This window comes from Panicum virgatum, chromosome 3K, assembly GCF_016808335.1.
Source record: "Panicum virgatum strain AP13 chromosome 3K, P.virgatum_v5, whole genome shotgun sequence".
Classification (NCBI taxonomy): domain Eukaryota; kingdom Viridiplantae; phylum Streptophyta; class Magnoliopsida; order Poales; family Poaceae; genus Panicum; species Panicum virgatum.
The window spans coordinates 955,826-978,451 of record NC_053138.1 but is presented as its reverse complement, the minus strand read 5'-3'; the positions used below and the strand labels follow the sequence as shown (position 1 = coordinate 978,451).

Sequence of the window (22,626 nt, the reverse complement as noted above, 5' to 3'; positions counted from 1 at the left end):
AGACCTGATCTTGCTCTGGAAGAGCCCAGCCTCCTTTGGCTTGCCTAGTAAGGAAGTCTTCAGTCTTCACTCGGTTTTGATTAGGACAACATAAAAAATGCATCAATTAGCTAGATGAAAATAATAATTACCTTCCCTACGTGGCCATCAAATCTGAATTAAGAGGTGTCATCAGAGGCCTAGACGCATAGTATATGGTAATTTATTTTGGCTTTCAATTTTTTTTTGTTTTTTGTTTACTGTGATGTGAGTGACAGCTATTTACAGCTAGGGGCACTACTAACTGTCGGAAGGCTTCTGAGGTAAGCCACTTGATTTTTTTTAAAAATAATCATATAAACTTTGCTGTAAATAAAAGAATACGCACATTCTATTATTATGCACGCTAGCTGTATTTACGGATCAACTGATGATTTGTAATGACAAATCTATAGAATTCCTCAGCTTGCCATTGGTGATGTGATTCATGCTCTGGACTCTCCGGTTATGCTTAGAGCTATGGTTTTGGATTGAGTTCGGGATTTGGGATTTTTATGTGGCTTTCGGGTCCTACATCTTATAGGGCACAAACCGTAAACCAGAGCACTATATGTCCAGGTCATGTGGCCTGGTTTAGATGCAAAATTTAAAATTTCAAAACTATCACATCGAATGTGTGAGGCGCATGCATGGAGTATTAAATCTAGACGAAATAAAAAAATAATTGCATAGTTTGTTTGTAAATTACGAGACGAATCCAATGAGCATAATTAGGCCATGATTAGACAATAAATTGCTACAGTACAACTACAGTAAATATGTGCTAATGATGGATTAATTAGTCTTAATAAATTCGTCTCGTAGTTTATAGACGAGTTCTGCAATTAGTTTTGTGATAGTCTATGTTTAATACTTTAAATGTGAAAAGATTCCTTTTCAAAAACTTTACACATGAAGCAACTAAACAAGGCCACACACAGATATTTAAAATTTGATAATTTCACATATATTAATATCCATTACCGGTACGAGATGTTGATTTCTAATTGATTACAGGTTTGTGCTCCTGGGGTTGGGTTTCTTGGCAATTGCCATCTCTTTTGACAAACTGAGCACGTCGCCATCAGCCCGCATTCATATGGACAAACATGCATGGATGGATCCATTCTTTGCCAATAGGTGCTTACATTATTTTTTTTGTATATGCCTTGTGAATTTCTCTTCCTTTTCTTTGGTATACAACCCATGTTGATGCATGCATTTATTTGTTTTTTTCCGCTTCAGATCAACCACCCACAGTGCATGTACACAATACTATATAATTTGTCGGTGAGCAAGTGAAAGCTAGCTAGTTGGCAGCAGCTGCTGACAAAAATACATGACTGATGACTGGTTGAATGGTCAGAGAGATCGTCGAATGACGGCTAGCTGTTCACACCACCATTTCTATAGATGAAAGTTCGTTCCCACGGCGCACAGGGAAGCTGTCCACGTCGTCCCAAATTTGTACCAGCGTCCGATCTCATTTCGACGGCTTTGATATCTTCTCGGTTGCCCGGCTAACTTTCCAACCGTTCACATTATGTGCCTGCTCAACACTGTATTTCCTAGCTCCCCACGCGTTAGAAATTGAATGCTCACGGAAAAATATCTCCTCTAGAGACATCGTGGCCTCTCTCGGCAGCGTTTGCTCCTCCTCTCTAGCCACAGGTCTAGGGCCGCCCTGGCCGCGGCGCACCCGCCGCCGCCGCCGCCCCCAAGCACGGCCTCCACCGGCCGCCGGCGCGCGTGCCGGTCCTGTCCGCGGCCCAGCCGCCGCCGCCGCCGCCGCTGCGCCTGCAAGCGCGCGGGCGCAGCAGCCCCGCTGCTGCCGCCTCGGTGTCCGGCGCGGACGCGGCCTCGGCCGCCAGAACGGTGCGGCCCCCGACACGGCCTTGGCCACCGTAGCGGCGCGGCCGCTGGCCCGGCCCGGCCACCGGCTCGTGGGGCGCAGCCGCCACCTCCGCCGCCGCCCCGGCCGCGGGCGCGCGGACACCTTCGAGGCGGCCCTAAAGGACGCGGTCTCGCAGACGACGTTGCTGGCTCCAGGCCGCGAGCGCGCGTGTAGGCTCCGTCATGAGCCCGACTGCGCCTCCTCCCACCGCCTTTCCATCCGACGTCGGCAAGCTGGTTGCGGCGGGCCCGCTTTTGCTGGCCTACAGCGGCGAATCGGCCACCCGATCTGGGCATCGATGATGCCGCTGCCTCTGCTCCCCTCTTCCTGGTGCAGGGCGAAGACGCAATGGTGGTGGCGAACGTGCGGTTTATGGGACTTGCGGCGGTGCCCTTCTCCGTGGCCTCGCCCTCCTGCGCGGGCGCATCCTCTGCTCTGCGCCACCCGGACAGCCAGTTCTGCAGCTCGTCAGCGCGCTCTAATGCGTGCTCAGCAACTTCCGTGTACGCCTCCCGACCTCCACGACGCGCTCCACGGCTTCGCAGGGCGTGACGGACCCTCTGCTCGCATCCTCATTCGACGTCGTGCTCTGGGGCAAGGGGCTCCCGGAGTCCGTGCTCGCCGCCGCTGGTAAGACAGTCCTCCATGTCTATCCCAGTCTGTTCTACGGCTCCCTCTATTCCTCCATCCTGCTCTCCTCCTTCCTGTCCTTCCTCTCCCTGACCCTTCTCCGTCTTCATTGACCGCGGTGGCGGCGGCGGCGGCCGGCTCCTATTCGTACACCGTCGTCGATCTACACCGTCGCGGCGTGTACTCGGATTTCGCGACCTTGCCGACCAGCCCCTTATGCTGCCCCCTTGGACTCTGATCAGCATCCCATTCACGGATAGGAATTTGGAAGGGGAAGAGAGGTAAATTTCTAAGCCTATATTTTTTCCCTTGATCATGCCCGCCTATTTATTGCATATTGTGAATGGAAGAGCAGCCAATCTAATTCTTTGCTTGATCAATGTATGCCATTCCTTTGTCTTATTTCCGGTTGAACATCAAATTTTTTATTGCATTAGCATATGGAATATATTCTGAAGGAGTTGCACATCATATGTTCGATGGAATGCCTATGTCAGATGTTTAGACACTGCTGTCATTTTTAAAACCTGCATTTCATCAGCAAAGCTACCTCGAGGCTATCCAGGAAACATGTCTGATCTTTATTTCCGTTTTGCAAATCTATACTTGAATGTCCTGAGAGTTATTTACTTGCCCAAATGCCTCCTTTCGCTTTCATTTCTAAATTAAAACAGCAACATTTCTATGCCCAATTATTTCTATGCTGTGCTTACTTTTTAAAGCTGCTCAAAATCAGAGATTAAAATTGATTCTTTTTGCATCTATAACTGCAGATTAAGGAAATGCTTTTTACTGTAAAATGGGGCAAGGATATTAGATTGTGCATTCTCATATTTTGTTTCTTTATGCTAGGATAGATATATGTCCATTTAACTTCACAGTGCTCAGTGAAATTATTATGGAGTGACTAAGACTACAATACAAGCAAGCTCACCAATGACCAAACTGCGAAGGTATAGTCGTCTCTTCTATTTGCCTTCACGCACCTCATGTCTTTGATGAAAAGCAGATGTAATACAAGCCACCTTTGAGATTCAACTATAGTTAGTTTATTCGCTGACAATTGACATAATTCAGTTCTATACACATTGATGATAGGCATTCTAATTAATCTGAGCAAGATCTCACTGTTGGATCTGCGAAAAAAAAAACACAGTTTCTCCTCTAATAAAGGGTGTGCCTGGACAAGTCAACAAGAATAACCAAGCAGCTTAAGGTATTCTAAGAGGTAAGGGTCATCTTGGCCTGTCCCTTTCCTTTAGGAGGTCCCTGTACTACTGCACTAAACAAAGATTGGATATGGTTGCCCTTTTCAATTTAGAAATCAATGTACGGTTCGTTCTTCACTGGATTCATACAACTGCATCGGCCCATGCTTGAAGATCTAACTTCATTTGATTGCTGCGCATTTTCTCTGTTAGTACTCCACCTCTATTATGCTTCCTCATATACTCTTGTGTCTCTATTGATCTAATGAAAGGCTGCAGATTCATGTATTGGTTGATTCGCCTTTCATGGGAAAGTTTAACTTTTGGTATATATTGCCATGTCTAAACTTTATTGGTCTGTTTTTTTTATTATGCATGTTCTGCCATGTAAAAGCAAATTTGATTTGTTTACAGCTTTACTGCGATTGGACTATGAGGCTTCTTATGGTTGGCTGGCTTTTGTTCAGCATATTGATAGCATCATATTTACATGACTAGCTATTGAGAATAACTCTTGCAGGCCATTGAAATCAGATTTCCTTATCAGTTTGATGGGGTGTCATCGGGTCCAGATGATTTAGTAATTGTCATAGGTAAATAGCATCTTTACCTTTCCCTAATAATTATTCAATAATGATCTGCTTTTACCTTCTGTTTGTCCTATAGTGCATCATTTATGATACTTCACAGTCACAATTTGCCATTCAGATTTTATTTGTTTCTTTCTTTGATATCAATTATTTGTTTCTAATTTATTGTATTCTTTGTCCAGTTTATCATTCTGTGCTCATCAATTGATTCCTTTGTCCAATTTATCCTGAACGGTTTGATTTTGGATCTAACATTTGTGCTTTTGTGTGCTATGTTGTTCCAGCGATTTGCTCCTGCTGCATCCACATTTAATAGCGCGCTCTATATAACTGGTGGGTCAACATGTACTTACAGTAAACTCTCTAACCAATATTTCAATGTTGCAATTGTGATTTAGATGTCATTTTTTACTCGCCTATTGAACAAAATTGTTGCAATACACAGATCAGCAGAAAGGTATGATCCAAGGGAAGGTTTCTGGGCGCTGCTTCCAAGTATGAGCGTGAGAAGAGGATCCCACTGACCCACTCGGTAGCTGTCTTGGGGGATGCCCCGTAAGACTCTCAGTCTCTTGCCTAGGTGCAATATAATTCCTTTTAAGTTTTAGCATTGGAGGTGACCTCACTGCTGCTTGCCTCATTACAGGTATGATGTGGGAGGGTATGATGGAAGCAACATGATATCTAACGTAGAGATTTTTGACCTGTGCACTAATTCATGGAGAATATGCAGCCCATTACAGGTTACAATGGACGATAATTTGTTCTACATTGGCGGGCACACATACATCCTGCCAGCGACTGCATTTCAACCGTCCCTGATCCAAGTATGAACACAGGGAAAACTGTTCTCATGCCGGCATTTTCCAAACTACTTAATGCAGCTATGTAACATGGCCAGTTCCACCTAAATACAATGTCTGTTAAGTTAGTGAACCCTCCTATTCTCCTACAGCTCCTTAGCTATCCCAATTGGAGATTTAAATTGTAATATAACAACTGCTCCTGTCAAATACTTCTATATGTATCATCTGTAGTAGTTTATCCATAAACTATTTATCACTCTGTTGCTCTTTAGTACAAATATATGTATTTCCTTTATCAGGCACATATTGTTAAACAACATGAACCACCGACCACTGAAAAATCACTATATCAAGAAAATTATACGCATTACACAGACTCGCGCGCGAAGGCGCGCGTCATTCACTAGTATGCTGATGGAACAGGATTGAACAATCGAAATTGCATTGGTCAGCCGTACGTCCAGCATAGGGCACGTGCATGCATGCTGCCTCCAGAGCAGAGCGCACGCGTCGTCAAGCTCCAGATGATCTGGCTCACTGGCCAGCCGGCCGGTGGTGATGGTGGCATTAGATTCGGTGTGGCCAGCCGCCGGAGTTCAAAGCCGATCTTGACCATCCAGCTAGGCAAACTAACTGATGATGATAAAAATGGGTTTCTCCAAAGTTGGCACAGTTTTTGCTGACTTCACGTGCCAAAAAAAAAGTGAAACATAATATTGACAGACAAATTAGGAAGAGGGAATAATTAAGATCATGCTTTTGGTAACAGAGGCCTACGTACTAGGAAAAAAATATAAACCTGCTAAGAATTCTTCTTCCATAGACACCTGAGCTGACTATGAGCAACAATATATTGTTAGCTGTTAGTATCATGTTAAACTTATCCATGCAGGTTTAATTTATCTACCCTCGTCATGTCTGTTCCACCACAGGATTCGGTGCCACGCCAGGGGTTTCTGGAAAAAAAAACAAAGATGAAGAAGATTTGATACAGACCAGGTCAAATGACGGAACAGATGATGATCATATAAAGAGTGACGGTAGATCGGAGGGAAAGCAAAATTTCGGCCCAAACAGCCTATTTGTGGCCTGGAACTCCTCGTCTTGGGCTTTATGGCCCATCTGAGGTTTTGGCCCGGGTTACTCAAACTGACATTTTGTATGCATCATGTGATTCACCATGCAGCATGCATAATGATTACTCCAAGCTGATTCAGCCATTCAGGATCAGAACACCTGTGTCAATTCACGTCACTCTGATCAACCAATTATTAACGCATGGCTAGTGGCTAGATAGCTCATTCTAGAAAAGGAATCAACTGCCTGTACGTGCATGTCATCTATCTATACATCATGATTCATGGATAAGGCAAAGGCTTCAGCCTTTTGACATAGTAGAGCACTACAGAGATCCTAGTAAGCTCCCAAAACCCTGAATCTTAACTTTTTCTTTTTAAGCATATGCTTAGGTATAATTTATGATACGCACGCATATGCTTACGGCATGACTTAGTTAATCGGACCCTCTCTCTTATCTACTCTCATCAGTCATCAGCTCTTTCTAGCTACTAGACTATCATCCTCTCCAAGCACTAGTAGGATTAAAGAAGAATCAAAGCACCAATCGTACATGGTTAGGCTCTTTAACATGTGACTTCATGCTGCAGCTAGTTTAATGTCTTCGTGATTGCTTCAAAGCATGGTTTAGAGGAAGTCCATCAGCTCCAAAAGTTAGCTATGACATTGTTTGCATTATCTTCTTGTCATGTGGTACGATGGTTTGAAAGAGGTAGCTACAAGCTAAACCATAAACAAATGGCTGTCTCCAATGAGGAGACTTTCTTAACCAAATGGGGTAGGAATTAGGATTAATCAACTTAGTAGGGCTTATCTAACTGATGGAGCATGTCATATGTGGACCATCACCAACCAAGTGTGCACGCTTATAAGTGAATAAATAATAACCAATGCAAGTGGTATTCGATCGATCAACGTGCGCCGCCGCCGTCGTTGTCTTTCTGGTGTCCTGCGGCCATTAAACTAGCAGTAGCTCCGGTGATGACGTTTTGCCATTGCATTGGTCCACCAACGCATGCATGCTCATTGGATGATGATGTGTGTGTGTGTGTGTGTGTGTGGCCAAGCATGCATGATGCATGCATCTACTTCTTCTTCAACGTTGAATTATGGAGCTATCTAATCCCAACAAGAGGTTGAATATAGTGATCCATTTGTCCTCAAGTATTTAATTTGTCTCTTGGATCGATCGACCTGCTTGGTTGTTTCACTGACAGAAATGAGCAAGAATGTTTTGTGATGTGGAATGACCGAAGACACCAGGCACGCGTATGGATCAGAGTAGTATGACTAAGCTACACGTCAAGATAACCTAGCTAGCATGCATCAACGGCACAACGACAAGTAAGGTCTACGTACAACGGGATCAGCAGGAAGCAGAAAAGGTATATTCCATTCCTATAGAACAGCAAGCAAGTGTCCCGATTCATCTGTACATCTAACCCTTTCCGACTGGATAAGGACACCAACAGAGCACATGCCAAATAGTACAAGAAACGAACGTGGTCATCTTTCATTGATTCACACGTGACTTTCAGTAGTACACCTCCCTAATTTACAACCTTTAATTTTACATGAAAATGAAAACGAAATGCTCCAGAAATTTTGAATTGTTCCGGCCACAAGCAAGCACCACCCCTCAGCTCAGTTTGTTTAATTTGACCCAGTCGAAGTTTCAGCTGTATGAATTCATTCACACCAAGCTCTCGGTGTAATACTACATAGATACTACTGCATCTCGAGAAATGGATAGCTCAGCAGGCTGCTGTGCTGAAAACCACTCGTGTCCACAAGCTGCTGGTTGCAGTAGCTGCTCGTCGTGCTGCCAAAATGGCTGTGGCTGCTGCTCCGTGAATCACTTGGCAGCTTCAGTAGTTTTCTACTGAAGTTACTGCTGCCATCATCGTCGAAGGAGGATTCAGCACCATCCATAGTCATCACTCGCTTCCTCTTCAGACCGTTGCAATTAGTCGCAACATGATCTGAATATGCGTCTACTTGTGGCATATTGAAGTGGCTATTGTTCACGTTGTTGTTATAGTTAAGTAGTGCTTCGTGATGTGTTTGTGTTGTTGTTGGGTAGATTAGCGGTGGTTCAGGTTCAGCTGGGGCATCGAGGAGCTGCGAGAGCGCCGAGTAGTCGATGGTGTTGAGGAGATCGGTGATTGAGTATGACTTGTTCATGGCCATCGTCGTCGGATGGAACTGATGATCATGACCATCATTATTGGCTTCAGACTTGGGCGAGGCTGTAATGGTGCCATTCATCTTGTTGTTGAGGGATTCTTCCTCCACAGTGGAGCCCTCCTGGTCCTGATCAGACAACTGAAAATTGTTGCTCTTCTTGTGGATCCTGCAGAGGACCCAGTCGTCCAGCTGAAATCAACCACAATAAATTAAAAAAAAACATCAGCAAACGTCATAGCTAGGTATATATCAAGAAACTGAAAAGATATTTGGAGAAATTTATCTGACCCTCATGGAGGATCCTCTACGCTTGGTGTTCTTGTTAGCTCCTGTGAGGCGGTACTCGTGCATGATCCAGTCTGTCTTGACACCCTTGGGAGGCTTACCGCCGTAGAACACAAGGGCCTTCTTGACTCCGATGTTCTCGCTCGTCGGAGTCAACAGGATGGCCTTGTCGGTGCCGGTGGCCTTCCAGTAGCCGGATCCGGCGGCGCGGTTGGGGCGGGCGCCGTTGGGGTACTTGCGATCCCTCGGGCTGAAGAAGTACCACTCGTTCTCTCCAAACAAAGCCTTGGCTGACGAAAACAAAAAGGAATAATCTTTTGTTAGGTTGAGAAACTGAAGTTGATGAAGAAAGAATCGTTTGAGACAGATTGTGCGGTGCTGTCAGAATTCATATAGTATGTATAATTAATTACCAGGAAGATCCCATGGGTTGCACTGGTAGATGTTGACCTCGGCGATGATGGGGACAGGGCATGGGATGGAGGAAGCTTGGTTCATGAGGTAGTGGACGATGAGCTCCTCATCTGTAGGGTGGAAGCGGAACCCCGCTGGAAGATTAGGCAGTCTAGTCGAGCTCGTCATGGTGATAAAAAATGGCGACTGCTCAGCTCTGATGTGCTAGCTGTTGTATTGCTCTGTAGCAACCTCTACACAACAGTCTACTACTACACACAGTTTATACTACTGTTGACTACTAGCTACTGTATAGATCGGAGCCTCAAGAAGGGAGGAGGAGATGAGAGATGCTACTAGCTAATTAACTAGGAGGAGTAGTGCTTAGATAGAAGGCAAGCATGAGTCTTGAAATTTTTGAGATGGAGGGACTGGGGCTCCGTTTTATAGGCGCCATGCCCTTGTCCTGATCTTGCTCGCGGGAGCGTGCAGTTGGTGGGCTGTGGATTAGGATGACGAGCGTAGTACAGGGGCACAATGGACACAGTGGCACATCATGCCAGGCGTCAATAACCCAGCCTGCTACTGGACGGCACTCTTTTCACACCTAATCAATCAGCATCAGGTACTGTGATTACCGTAAGCTAATGCCTGCTTCAGAGTGTGCGGCGTCAAACGCACAAAACAATTGGTTTGAAGCTAATGGGGTGCTTGGCAGATGACTAATTTGCCCTTTGGCGCGTGGTTATCGGCGTGGCTCCACGCAAGGCACCCGTGTGCAAGGGGGGAAGAACGAGGATAATGAAAGCGAAGGAATGGCTTTGGGGATGAAGACGACGATGGCTGCAGTGCCACGTGTCGACCTGCCCTTGCCGCCAATGATATGTGACGGTGTGGCCGCGTGCATTGCGACGAGCTCGTGCGTGGCTTTTTGACTGGTCCTCCTTTGTTTTCCTGTTGAGGTTGATCCACACTCCATAGGCTGGGGCCTACCTCGTGGAAACCACCATATATATATATATATATATATATATATATATATATATATATATATATATATATATATATATATATATATATGCCTGTTTGGAGTACACTAGATTGAAATTGTGCCTTGAATGGTTCAAAGAGTTGGCAAACGTGGTTGACTTTAATATCAAGGGCTGTATTTATTTTCATGCTTTGGTAATGCTTTCTGGTTGTGCCTGGACTTCACAAAAAAAAAATTATATGAGTTTTAGTTTCTGACGCCTATAGTGAGCGATTTTCTGCATAATTCTGATGCATGGTTTGGTAGGAAGGTAACTACCTCCAGTGGTGGAACCAGGAAATTTTCATGATTAGTGGAGATGTACATGCCACATACACGTATTTAGTTTTTCTTCCATCAAGCAACGATTTCATTTATTTTTAAAAAATAATACATGTCTTTCTTTTCATTTCATAAAATAATGATGTCAGTTATTATCCTTTCAAAATAAATAATGATGCAAATTATGGCTGAACGTATGTGCAAAGGAAAAGAAAGTTTGCGCCAAATGAAAGTAATACGTGGCCACGGGATGATGACGGACTGAGTGACGAAATGTGCGAGAGTGACGCGTATGAATTGCTTGTGCGATCGAGTAACTAAACTAGTTGTCATCTCATCACACAGGTTTGGCCCCCTCATAATATAATAGCTTGCACACGTACGAGTGGCCTGATGACCTGTGTACAGGATGGTGTGGTAGCTAGCTAGTTGATGGAGCTTTCCATGGAAAAGCATGCCTGATCATCGATCTAGCTGGCTGCCGCCTCCATCTTGTCGATCGGCCTCGATCGATCTGCAGTGCCACCTGTGCTGTGCAGTGGCCACTGTTGGAGAAACGCACATTGGTACCAACACGTTAGTGCCGGTCAAATAGGAGCCGGCACTAACGAGCATGAACCGTACAAAGCGGGTACATTAGTGCCGGCTAGAAACTCCAGCCGGCACTAACGTGCCATCCCCCAACGGTCAGCCCGTCTGCCACAACGGTCAAAAGACACGTTAGTGCCGGCTAGTGATTCTAGCCGGCACTAACTTGGTCAATTGCATGTTAGTGCCGGCTAGTAAATCTAGCCGGCACTAAATGTCCACACTTAGTGCCGGCTAAATCCACTAGCCGGCACTAACTTGCCCCGTATAAGCCAGGCACTCCTTCTTCCCCAGCCCGACCATTTCATTTGGCCGAGCTCCTCCTCTCTCTCATGGCGTGTTAGAGGGGAGGTGCTGCCCATTTTCCCCCAAATTTGTGAGGATTTCACCCATCCAAGTGCACCAAAGGTTAGTAGCTTCTTCCACTCTTCTTTCACGGTGTTTATTCTTTGTTTCATGCTTTCTAGATAAAGAAAATAGTGATATTAGGGTTGAGGAAAAATGAGCATAATTTTCCAATTTATTCATTAATTTGAGTAAAATAGAATCGATTTGTTACTTTTTAAAGAAGGTTTTCTAGATAGTTTAACTATGACACATTTAGAGTAATTTTTTTGAATTATTTCACGGGGACATGTGTATATGTTATTATGCAAAATTTTAAGGATTTTAAGGATGAGGAAAAATGAGCATGATTTATTAATTTGTTCATTAATTTGAGCAAGGTAGAATTGATTTGTTGCTTTTTAGAGAATGATTACTATATAGTTTGACTATCACACATTTAGAATGAGTTTTTTTGAATTATTTCATGGTGACATGTCTATATGTTATTGTGCCAATTTATTTTGCTATTTAGTTTAAATTTACTAGATAGGTGGTCTATGACACATTTACATTTTTTTTGAATTACTTCATAGTAACATGTTTTTAGGGATAATGAGCATGATTTTTTTTTAATTTGTACAGATGGACCGGCAATGGATGCACGGAAGCCGGAGCACCTCGGCGTGGATTCAGGGTTTAGATTCTTTTCTCAAAGCGGCAATGGCAAATAGGTCGCCAAAGGGTTTAATGTGTTGTCCATGCAGTGTTTGCGAAAATAAAAAGGAATTCCGAAAAAGAGATACTCTATGGAATCACCTGGCCTTGAATGGTTTCATGAGTAACTATAGTCTTTGGACTAAGCACGGCGAAGTTGGAGTTATGATGGAAGATAATGAAGAAGATGACGATGGTGATAACAATCTTCTAGATTGGGCATGGGTTCATGAAGCAGGTGGCTTTCAAGATGAACCAATGGACGAGGGTGAAGCAAATGTTGCACAAGAGGAGCCACCTGACGAGCTAGGTCAGGCGTTACTTGATGCACAGAAAGACAGTGAGACTGTGAAGGAGGCATTAAAGTTCGAGAAGATGTTGGAGGATCACAAAAGGCCGTTGTTCCCTAATTGCAAACCGGAGCAAAAGAAGTTGGGTACCACGCTGGAGATGCTGAAATGGAAGGCAACTAATGGTGTAACCGATAAGGGATTTGGTGAGCTATTAAAGATTGTAAAGAACATACTTCCTGAGGGTAATGAACTGCCGTCAACAACATACGATGCTAAAAAGATGGTTTGCCCTCTTGGATTGGACGTGCAGAAGATTCACGCATGTCCTAACGACTGCATCCTGTATCGCGGTGAATACGAGAACTTGGAAGCTTGTCCTGTTTGCAGCACATTGCGGTATAAGATTAGGCGAGATGATCCAGGTGATGTTGATGGGCAGCCGGTAAAGAAGAGAGTTCCCGCAAAGTTGGTGTGGTACTTCCCTATAATACCACGTCTGAAGCGCTTTTTCAAAAACAAGGATAACGCTAAGTTGATGCGGTGGCACAAAGAAGACCGTAAGGAGGATCACATGATCAGACACCCAGCAGATGGGTCCCAGTGGAGAAATCTTAACCGAGAGTATCCTCAATTTGACAATGACCCAAGAAATATAAGATTTGCTCTAAGTACTGATGGAATGAATCCGTACGGTGAGTTTGGCAGCGCTCATAGTACATGGCCTGTGACCCTATGTATGTTCAACCTTCCTCCTTGGTTGTGCCTGAAGCGTAAGTTCATCATGATGCCGGTGCTTATAGAAGGGCCAAAAGAACCTGGCAACAATATTGATGTGTTCCTGCAACCCTTGATGGATGATCTATTACTACTCTGGAAAGAAGAAGGTGTACGTGTGTGGGATGAGTATAAACAGGAGTCCTTCAACCTCCGAGCTTTGCTTTTTGTATGCATCAATGATTGGCCTGCACTTGCAAAACTTTCGGGACAGTCGAACAAGGGATACATGGCCTGCACCCACTATTATGATGAGACCGATAGCATTTATTTGAAACACTGTAAGAAGTGCGTACACATGGGCCATCGTCGATTTCTTCCAACCGATCACCCCCTAAGAACCGAAGGGAAGCATTTCAAAGGAGAGCCCGAAACTCGTCCTAAGCCTCTATTTCGTAATGGAAAGCGTGTGTTCTCGATGATCAAGGATGTGAAGGTAGTATTTGGAAAGGGTCCCGGTAGGCAACCTGTTCCCAAGGATGACCAGGGACATGTTCCAATGTGGAAGAAGAAGTCTATATTGTGGAACCTACCTTATTGGCAAGTCTTACAGGTTCGCAACGCAATTGATGTGATGCATCTGTCGAAGAATCTTTGCGTAAACCTACTAGGATTCCTGGGAGTGTATGGTAAGTCAAAAGACACATTGGAAGCAAGGCGCGACATGCAACAGCTAGCTGGACGAAAAGGCTTGCAACCCGAAAAGAGAGACAAAGGATGCCACTATTTAAAACCTGCCAGCTATAATCTGAGCAAAGAGGAGAAGGAAAGTATGTTCGATTGCTTGAATAGTATCAAGGTCCCGTCTGGGTACTCCTCAAATATACAGGGCATAATAAATGTGAAAGAGAAGAAAATCCAAAACTTGAAGTCACATGACTGCCACGTCCTGATGACACAACTACTTCCGGTTATACTGAGGGGTGTTCTACCGGAAAATATGAGATTGGCAGTTGTAAAGCTTTGTGCGTTCATGAATGAAATTTCGCAAAAAGCAATTAATCCAAATAATCTAATAAAGCTGCAGAAAGACATTGTCGAATGTCTTGTCAGCTTCGAGATGGTCTTCCCACCTTCCTTCTTCAATATTATGACACACCTTTTAGTTCATATTGTGACAGAAATAACTATCCTGGGTCCTGTTTTTCTACACAATATGTTCCCTTTCGAGAGGTTCATGGCCGTATTGAAGAAGTACGTGCGCAAACGTTCTCGCCCAGAAGGATGCATTGCTAAGGGCTATGGAACAGAGGAGGTCATTGAGTTTTGCGTTGACTATCTTCCTGATATCAATCCGATTGGGCTCCCCGTGTCACACCATGAGGGGCGACTAAAGGGAAAAGGCACACTAGGAAAGAAATGTAATATGAACATCTCTTGTAGTGAATTCAGCCAAGCAAACTTCACGGTTCTTCAGAATTCATTCAAGGTGGCTCCTATATTGATGAGCACATGAATATTATACGGTCCGAAAATCCACAGAAGAATTTTGCTTGGATTACACGGCAACATATAAAAACTTTTGACGGCTGGTTCAGACGAAAATTATTGGGCAACAACACAGTTGATCAAGAACTTCAATGGCTGGCCAGGGGACCATCAATAACCGTCCAGCAATACCAAGGGTACGAAATCAATGGGTATACATTTTACACGAGAGCTCAAGATAAAAAAAAGCACCAACCAAAACAGTGGTGTCCGTATGTGTATAGTAAACAGTAATGGAGAAAAAAACAACTACTATGGTGTCATAGAGGAGATATGGGAACTTGAATATGGACCCATAGTTGTCCCTCTATTTCGTTGCGAATGGGTGGCTGGAGGAGGCGTAACGAAGGACCGGTATGGGATGACCATAGTCGATTTTAAAAAGATTGGATATAAAGATGAGCCATTCGTTCTAGCCAAGGATGTGACACAAGTGTTCTATGTGAAGGACATGTCGAGCAAACCGAAGAAAAAGTCGGATAAGACGTCTCAAGCAGACAAGGCTGGAAATGAGCCGAAACGGCACATAGTTCTTCCAGGTAAAAGAAAAGTTGTTGGAGTCGAGAATATTTCGGACAATTCGGAAGATTATGACCAGATTGATGACCTTCCTCCATTCTCAGTTGACGTTGACCCCAGCATCCTCTTATCCAAAGAGGACACGCCTTACTTACGCCGTGATCACGTCCAAGGCACTTTCATCAAAAGGAAGATTATCAATGTTCCAGTAGATAATGATGATGAGTAGTACTTTTATATAAATTATATATTATATTTTCTCATTAAGTGATGTAATGTAACGCACCGCGTCGTATTTGTCTCAATTCTCGATACTATTCATCCAATTAGGACACAATATCATCTTCAAATAATATTATATTTTTGCATGGTATAACTATTATTTACTTTCACTAATTTTGCATTACTAGGAGTGTTGAAACATTAAATTACAAACAAATAATCAAGTAATTTGCGAATTGATTACATCATTGTATTGGCTATTACTGAAAAGACTTTTGAATATTTTTGCATGGATCAATCTGAAATTTTTTCGATTTATTACAAATAATAGAAGTATACTAACATATAAACCCTATAAACTACACATAATTGATAATAGTAGCATATTTGTTAATTTACTTCAATTGCTATTGTTATTGTGTAGATATAATTACTATAATTATTGTGTAGCTAAAAAACTTAAGATATAAATTTTTGTTTTATTATTTTAATTATTAAGCCTATTATGAATAAATTTATGAATATTAAAAATTTATTGTAAATGGTAACTGGCGTGGCGAATTTACAATTCCCGCCAGATGGGACACGTTAGTGCCGGCTGGTAGTTCTAGCCGGCACTAATGTGAGAACGTTAGTGCCGGCTAGAACTACCAGCCGGCACTAATGTGTTCCATCTGACGTCACGGGGGCACGTTAGTGCCGGCTGGTAATACCAGCCGGCACTAACCGAGCCACCCCCAACAAATTACTCCCTTCGCCGCCCAATTCAGATCGACGTTGCCCGCTGCCCCGACTTCTTCTTGCCGCCCCTGGCTCGCTCGCCCGCGTGCGCCGCCGCGTTCTTCCCCGGCCGTGCGTTGGTCCCCGGCCGGCGCTCGACCGTGGCCGCCCTCGAGGTCCTCCCCAGCCCGCCGTCCCTCCTCGTCGTCCCTAGGCCGGCCGCCCCCACGCCTAGTCGTCGTCCTCGCCGGCCCGGCCCGCGCCGCCGCGTACCTCGGCGTCCTCGCCCGGCCCGCGCCGCCGCGCACCTCGGCGTCCTCGCCCGGTCCGTGGAGCCGCCCGTCGAGTCATCAGCGCCATCGCGGCCGCCCGGCTGCCCCCACGCCGCCCCGGCCCCGACCACGCCGCCCCTGCTTCCACGCCGCCCCGGTACCTCTTACAGTTTTTTACCTTAATGTTATTTCCTTGTTCACTTCTTATGCCAAAATCTACTTTGATGCTATGGCCAGACATTTCTGTAAAAGTTTTAGGATCCGCATACATACAGCCAATACACCAAAATTTGCCTCAGAATACTCGTTTTGTTTTCAACGATCAACAAGTATAACCTGTTCTGGATTGTAAAATACTTCAACAAATGGATATTCATTCCTTTGCCTTGTGAGGCAAAACCCTGGATACTTTGGGCACTCGACCTGACAGCAGAGAAGAAGAATGTTCACTGCCTATTTTGGAAGCAAGCATAATTTGTATTGTGACCACAAGATCCAACATATATTTGGAGGAAACAAAAAGTTGATAGACTGGTTTGATAAGAAATGCAGCCTTATGAAAATATAAGTAATCACTCATTTCTACCTTAATCGAGCATGTTTTTGTCAATCCTAATACAGAAGTACCAAAATGAACTATGCTATCTGCATGCCCAAGCTTTCCATCAAGCTGCTTGTCTAAGTAAAGCAGAGAAGAACATATGAAGAGAAATTTGCAAACATAGACAATGATGAATTTCCACAAATGAAGCTGAAAAGAACAAGTGCAATCATTAATAAATGATAGAGGCATCGAATCAGTTACACAGTATGGAAGACAATCAGGAAAAAATCTGAGAGTTTATTATCAGATAAATCATGGTTTTAATTCACCAATAAAAATATTGCAGGTTAGGCATAATAAGCTAAAAAAAATACAGTGTTAATACAGGCATTACGTAGTTATTGAAGCATCACAAGTTTACAACCTTTTTCAGATAGTTCAGCAACTAGAAGTGATCTGCCAAGAATGCAAAATGGAAATTTTCGTGTAAACATAAATCAATAGTAGCTTACTCTGACAAACTTGATATGTGGATAAAATTTGGCAGCAGCCTCTTCCAGTACTTTATCAAGATGCTGTGTATAAGTGCACCTAAAAAGGTAATTTTTAGGATTGAAGTGAGTGAATACTGTCCTATGCGAGGATTTACTATTCTACTTAGTGTTTCAGAACGACATTACAGCAGAGTTTGTATACTTAATAGTAAAGGCAACAACTACAGGCCTTCCTTCATGCAATAGCTGCACAAACTGACGCTCAGATGTAAATGGTATAATTCTTGATGGCCCTAGGTCCTTGGGATATCCAGTGTAGTACCTGTAATTATAAGTTTAGTATACGCTTACACCTTACACATGTATTACACCTTACATTCTCTTTTCCCTTTTCCCTTCCATTCTCTGCATGTACACTTATGCTCTCTCTTTTTATTATTTTGTTTCTCAACAGGTACTGAAAATTCTCGTATTTGGTTGAGATCTAAACTAGGCATAAGGTTAGTTTTTTACGTTTCTTAATCCAAGTAATTTCATAATCCAAGTAATCTCTGTATTGATCAGACAAGATATGCATTCTTAGAGTACATGTTACTGAGTATTTACAGTACTCGAGACTTCACATACATGATTTTTATTACCCATAATTTCATAACTAGGCATAAGGCATTTTGAAGTCTTTTACCAGAATCCGCTCGACCGCATCATCAATCCGAGACATAGGTACCTCCCCTGTCTCCACCAAGAACACTAGATCCTCAAGAAACTCCTCAAATCTGTAAGGTATCATATTCTGTAGATTGTTCAGTCTAGGCAGTATGATATAGTATGTGGCTTTAATAGATGCTTTGTAACCGCATATAGTATGTGGCACCAGTATGATATAGTATGATATCATAACATGATATAGGAATCATAAGGAACAAACAAGATAACCTTTGATTTAATAGATGCTTTGTAACCTCATATAGTATGTGGCTTGCTGTTTTTTTATTGTTTCAGGTAGTGGAAATGGATCCTACGGACAACCAAGACGAGTTAATGCACGAGCTCATTCATGGTAGTACTGGGCACATAGCTCCAGAGTTTGATGAGGACGAGAACGATGGCAGCCAATTTTTAAACTTGCATTATCATGGCGACGAGGAGCAAGATATTAGTGGGGAGGAAGAAGGAAATGTCGAGGAAGCCGAGGTATAAAAGTTTAGTGATTCTTTCAGGCATCAGCATAAACATTTTGTCAATATATATGTTAGGAGCAAGATATTGTTTGTGACACATGCGACCCAGCTGCGAACTATTTGTGTTATGTTGCTAGCTTTGTTGATGATTTCAGTCCTTGTGTAAGGAGTCGTGCTCCAGCTAAAAATTCTTATGAATGTTTCAGTCAATAAGTTACCTAATATCATGATAATTTTCGATCTGGAACCCTTGCTTGCGGGTTATGAAGGTTACGCATACCTGCCGCGACGTCCACTAGTTGCTAGCAACCCGCTTGATAAATTTGCGATTCTTTCAGGCATCAGGATCGACGAAGCCTAAATGGAAACGTGGCTCCAAGAGGAAGATGGTAGGATGTACGACCATCACGGAGATCAACGAAGCAACCGGCGAGCCACTAGCTCCTGGTCAAATTAAGACAACATTTGTAAATCAATTGGGATATCTTGTTAGGGAATCCGTCCCCATAAAGTATAAGCTTTGGAAGAGAAATAAAGTCTCTGGTCGACCTGAAGATATCGTGCCAGATTCAGAGAAAGATTTGTTATGGAAAGAGGTGTCGTTGCACTTCAACTTTCCCCCAGGCAAAGCTGACAAAATAAAGGGATGGGCATTTAAGAAGATGGCAATTCAGTTCGCCTCATTCAAGAAAAAATTGGTGGCAAACTTTGTTAACAAGGGCCTCACACCAGATTTTGATAAAGTCTGGAAGAAGCAACGAGAGTGGTGGAATGAATTCGTGAATTACAAGCATAGTGCTGACAGCATGGCAGCCTCGATTCAAGGCAAAATGAATGCTAGCAAAAAGAAAAACTTCCATAGACTTGGGCCCGGAGGTTATAAGGTTGCCATTCCGAAATGGGAAAAGATGGAAAATAATTTAATTGTAAAAGAAATCGTACCGCAAACCTTGAGTTGGCCTAAACGAGCAAGGTATTACTTCTATGCTCATGGAGGCACACTAGACCCCGACACTGGAATATTTGTGACTAGCGACGTACTAAGAGAGGCTGCCCAAAGACTCGAGGACGCAATGAGGCGTACCGAAGAAGGAACCTTCCAGCCCAACAGAGAGAATGACGAGCTGACTTACGCTCTTGGGAATGCGGAACACACTGGACGGACCCGAGGTGTGGGCGTAGTTCCATGGAAATATGGCTTTTCCGGAGATCTCGAAACCTACCGAAGCCGATGCAGAAGCAAGGCAGTAGTGGCTGAGAAGATTCATAGCCTAGAAAACCGGATAATGTCACTTGAGGCAGCAGTTGGGCAACGCTCGGACCAACCAGCTGCCAATGTGGAGATCAGCCCCTCTTCTCAGCGTCGTAGCAGTGTTGCTTCCACGGAGCACCCTAATTTGGGTGCCGACAGGCCGAGGGACCCCATTGACGACATCACTGTTAGGACCCAATGTGAGCTTCTGGTTCTTTATGGGAAAAAGCTTAAAGTTTGTGCTGAGGGTTATGCGGAAGTCCAAGAACAGGACGGGACAATACATTGCCAGCCGATTCCTGAAGGATTCGCCAGAGTCTTTGTTGACCGAATTACTGAAGAACGCTGGGAAGACATGGACCTCCCGATCCCTATAAGTCCTGAAGAAACAGAACTACAACATGCCGTACACACATGGATCGCGTGGCCAAAGCGCGACATAAGATTGGTGCAAGCAGACACAGATTCCGCTCGGTGCTCAAGGCAAAGATCACCAACACCAGCTGATAGGAATCCTAGTGTTGGCCCACCTTCTCCACCGCCTGCACGGGACCCCAGCATGGATCCGCCATCACCAGCCGCACAAAGCGAGCCAATTCTGGCATCATCACCAGCCGCACAACAGAATCAGAGTCAGCGACAGAAGTCATACACGGTACCTTCGGTCCAGCCATCTCATAAGCAGCAAAGAAAGAAGAAAAAGAAGGCGCCAGAAGAGGAAGAGGCAGAAGAATCGTTTCAAACCTTCTTGCTGAAGCGCAAGCTACTGAGGGAGGCTGCGAACAAGAAGCCAGAAATAGATCCGGTTGCAAAGGCACACTTTGTGAAACACTTCATTAAAGATCCCACCAAGGAGAAAGAAAGAGAGTCGGATTATGATCGGCAGATCAAAAAGTGCTACAGCAATCCCAAGAATCGCCTGATTAATGCAAAGACCGTTCCCCAGCTCGGAGAGCAGTCCAAACAATCGATCCCTCCGTTGATAGTGCCGCATGAAGACTGTCCCGATGAATCAAGAGATCCGTTGACCATGGCTGGGATGATATTGCAAACTGATCTAACAAGGGCTCAATTGCTTGGGGAGGCCCTACAGAATGCCCGCGGCAGGAAAAAGTTTGTACTTGGTGAACCTTTGATATGGCCAGAGTTGCTACCATTCCTACCAACGAGAATGGCCGAGTTACACAAATGGTATGCCGTGCAATCTAAAGCTAGTAAATTAGAGATGTTCCCAGCTCGGATTAAAGATGAGCATTTCTGGCGGGGGGCAGATGATGTATATATCGAGTTTGCATCACTCTACGATTTATACCATCAAGATGCCCTTCACAAGTCCCTCGTCAGTGTATGGTGCATGTAAGTATTGTCTCTCATTTCATTATTTTAGCCTTAAGTGTTGATTGATCCCCGTTTTTCTTGTGTCCCGTAGGTCAAAAATTCAAATTTGCCGAAAGAAGAACTTTCATAACGTCAGGTTCTTCGACCCCGATATTATACACGAGAAATCGCTAGCGCTAAATTCTGGAGACATAGTCAATGTTATATACAGGGGGTTGCGTAAAAATAGCATGTGTCCCTTCATTCTCTTGCCATACAACCATCAGTGAGTCGTTCTTTGTTAGACTTTTTTTTCAATCCCTTCGTATTAATAATACCATTTAATAACTATTATAATCAACATTAATTGGTTATGCGTATGTATATGCACAGCTTTCATTGGATATTGCTTTGTATTCGGATTGAGGAGCACAAGGTCTTGGTGTACGACTCGTTAAGGCAAGATAAATCAAAGTACCAAGATATCATCGAGGTGGTAAATACTGCATGGAGTCGCTACCTCCACAAATACATAGGCTTGCCCATAGGTGAAATCGAGCCTCTTCATTGGGTGACTGATTTTCCGGTATGAATATACTCTCGCTACTAATGTCATTCGCAATAAAACATCAAAAAAATTCTATATCGTAACCCACATTTGTCCATAGTGTTGGAGACAGGGCCAAGGAAACAACTTATGTGGATACTACGTATGCGAGTGGATCAACTCTTTTGCAAGTGAAAATAGGTAAATGACAGTGGAGGCATTCAATGTACGTGAGCACAATCACATCTGCTCATTATTTTAATTCATTATTTTTTATTCTCATGTTTTTATCGAAAAATGTGACAGCGTTGGCGGATGAAAGAAGAACTCATTGAAATCGCTCGGATCAGGGCAATTCAAGAAGCTATATGTGGATTTCTACTCGATGAAGTCATAAATCCTAAGGGCGAATTTCATGGCGATCTCCGTCTAAGCGTCGCCCAAGAAGATCCGACGACGAGGAAGCTGATACGTTATTATAGTTGATGTAATATCTCATGTACTTTTGAACTCCTAAGTGTTCCATACATGACATATAATATATATATAAATATATAATTTAAGTGTAATATGTTGTTCTAATAATACTGTGCAATGCAAAGAGTACGACTATGTAGTCACATACGCTAGAAATACGCATAGCCATACGTATAAAAACGAAAAGAAAAGAAACATAAAGAAGAAAAAACATTTAGTGCCGGCTAGTTATATCAGCCGGCATTAACCTTGCTGTCAGAACTCGGGCGGGGGCGGGCACGTTAGTGCCGGCTAGTATTACGGACCGGCACTAACATACGCACGTTAGTGCCGGTCAGAGTAGCCGGCACTAACGTCTGTCACGTTAGTGCCGGCCATTTAGTGCCGGCCACAGGGACCGGCACTAAACCGTCCTGACCGGGACTAATGTGCCTTTCTCCAACAGTGGGCGTCGTCCTTCCTTCCTGCATGCGGCCTCTTGGTGGCTAGCTGCGTGC

At 43.8% G+C, this 22,626-nt stretch overlaps 1 protein-coding gene and 3 long non-coding RNA genes across 12 annotated transcripts; 2 read left to right on the top strand and 2 right to left on the bottom strand.

Moving 5' to 3' along the window:
* Positions 1–31: 31 nt before the first annotated feature.
* On the bottom strand, positions 32–17,680 carry LOC120696581. 2 transcript variants are annotated; one of them, XR_005684238.1, is made up of 5 exons: positions 17,558–17,680; positions 17,374–17,452; positions 16,654–16,740; positions 6,222–6,224; positions 32–44 (listed from the first exon to the last, which is right to left on the bottom strand). It is a non-coding gene; the product is annotated as an uncharacterized LOC120696581 (long non-coding RNA). The 2 variants fall into 2 exon arrangements; XR_005684237.1 differs by lacking the exon at positions 17,558–17,680 and having other exon boundaries at positions 17,374–17,543.
* Positions 2,072–5,406, top strand: LOC120696580. 8 transcript variants are annotated; one of them, XR_005684236.1, is made up of 8 exons: positions 2,072–2,823; positions 3,400–3,495; positions 3,641–3,770; positions 3,864–4,197; positions 4,271–4,343; positions 4,625–4,673; positions 4,786–4,895; positions 4,987–5,406. It is a non-coding gene; the product is annotated as an uncharacterized LOC120696580 (long non-coding RNA). The 8 variants fall into 8 exon arrangements; XR_005684232.1 differs by having other exon boundaries at positions 2,074–2,542; positions 2,753–2,823; positions 3,395–3,495; positions 3,641–4,197; XR_005684235.1 differs by having other exon boundaries at positions 2,074–2,823; positions 3,641–3,958; positions 4,165–4,197.
* On the bottom strand, positions 7,709–9,513 carry LOC120696579 (NAC transcription factor 29-like). Its single transcript, XM_039979542.1, has 3 exons — positions 9,109–9,513; positions 8,699–8,985; positions 7,709–8,599 (listed from the first exon to the last, which is right to left on the bottom strand). Exons 1-3 carry the CDS (start codon positions 9,275–9,277, stop codon positions 7,952–7,954), a joined length of 1,104 nt encoding a protein of 367 aa, XP_039835476.1. The 5' UTR covers positions 9,278–9,513; the 3' UTR covers positions 7,709–7,951.
* On the top strand, positions 17,674–18,560 carry LOC120696582. Its single transcript, XR_005684239.1, has 3 exons — positions 17,674–17,855; positions 18,015–18,138; positions 18,358–18,560. It is a non-coding gene; the product is annotated as an uncharacterized LOC120696582 (long non-coding RNA).
* The last annotated feature ends 4,066 nt before the right edge of the window (positions 18,561–22,626 follow it).

Coding starts and splice junctions, on each gene's coding strand:
- LOC120696579 (XM_039979542.1), bottom strand. CDS start 9,277: ATGACGAGCTCGACTAGACTGCCTAATCTTCCAGCGGGGTTCCGCTTC. Junction 8,986..9,108: donor CAACCCATGGGATCTTCCTG/GTAATTAATTAT, acceptor TGTTTTCGTCAG/CCAAGGCTTTGTTTGGAGAG. Junction 8,600..8,698: donor GTAGAGGATCCTCCATGAGG/GTCAGATAAATT, acceptor GGTTGATTTCAG/CTGGACGACTGGGTCCTCTG.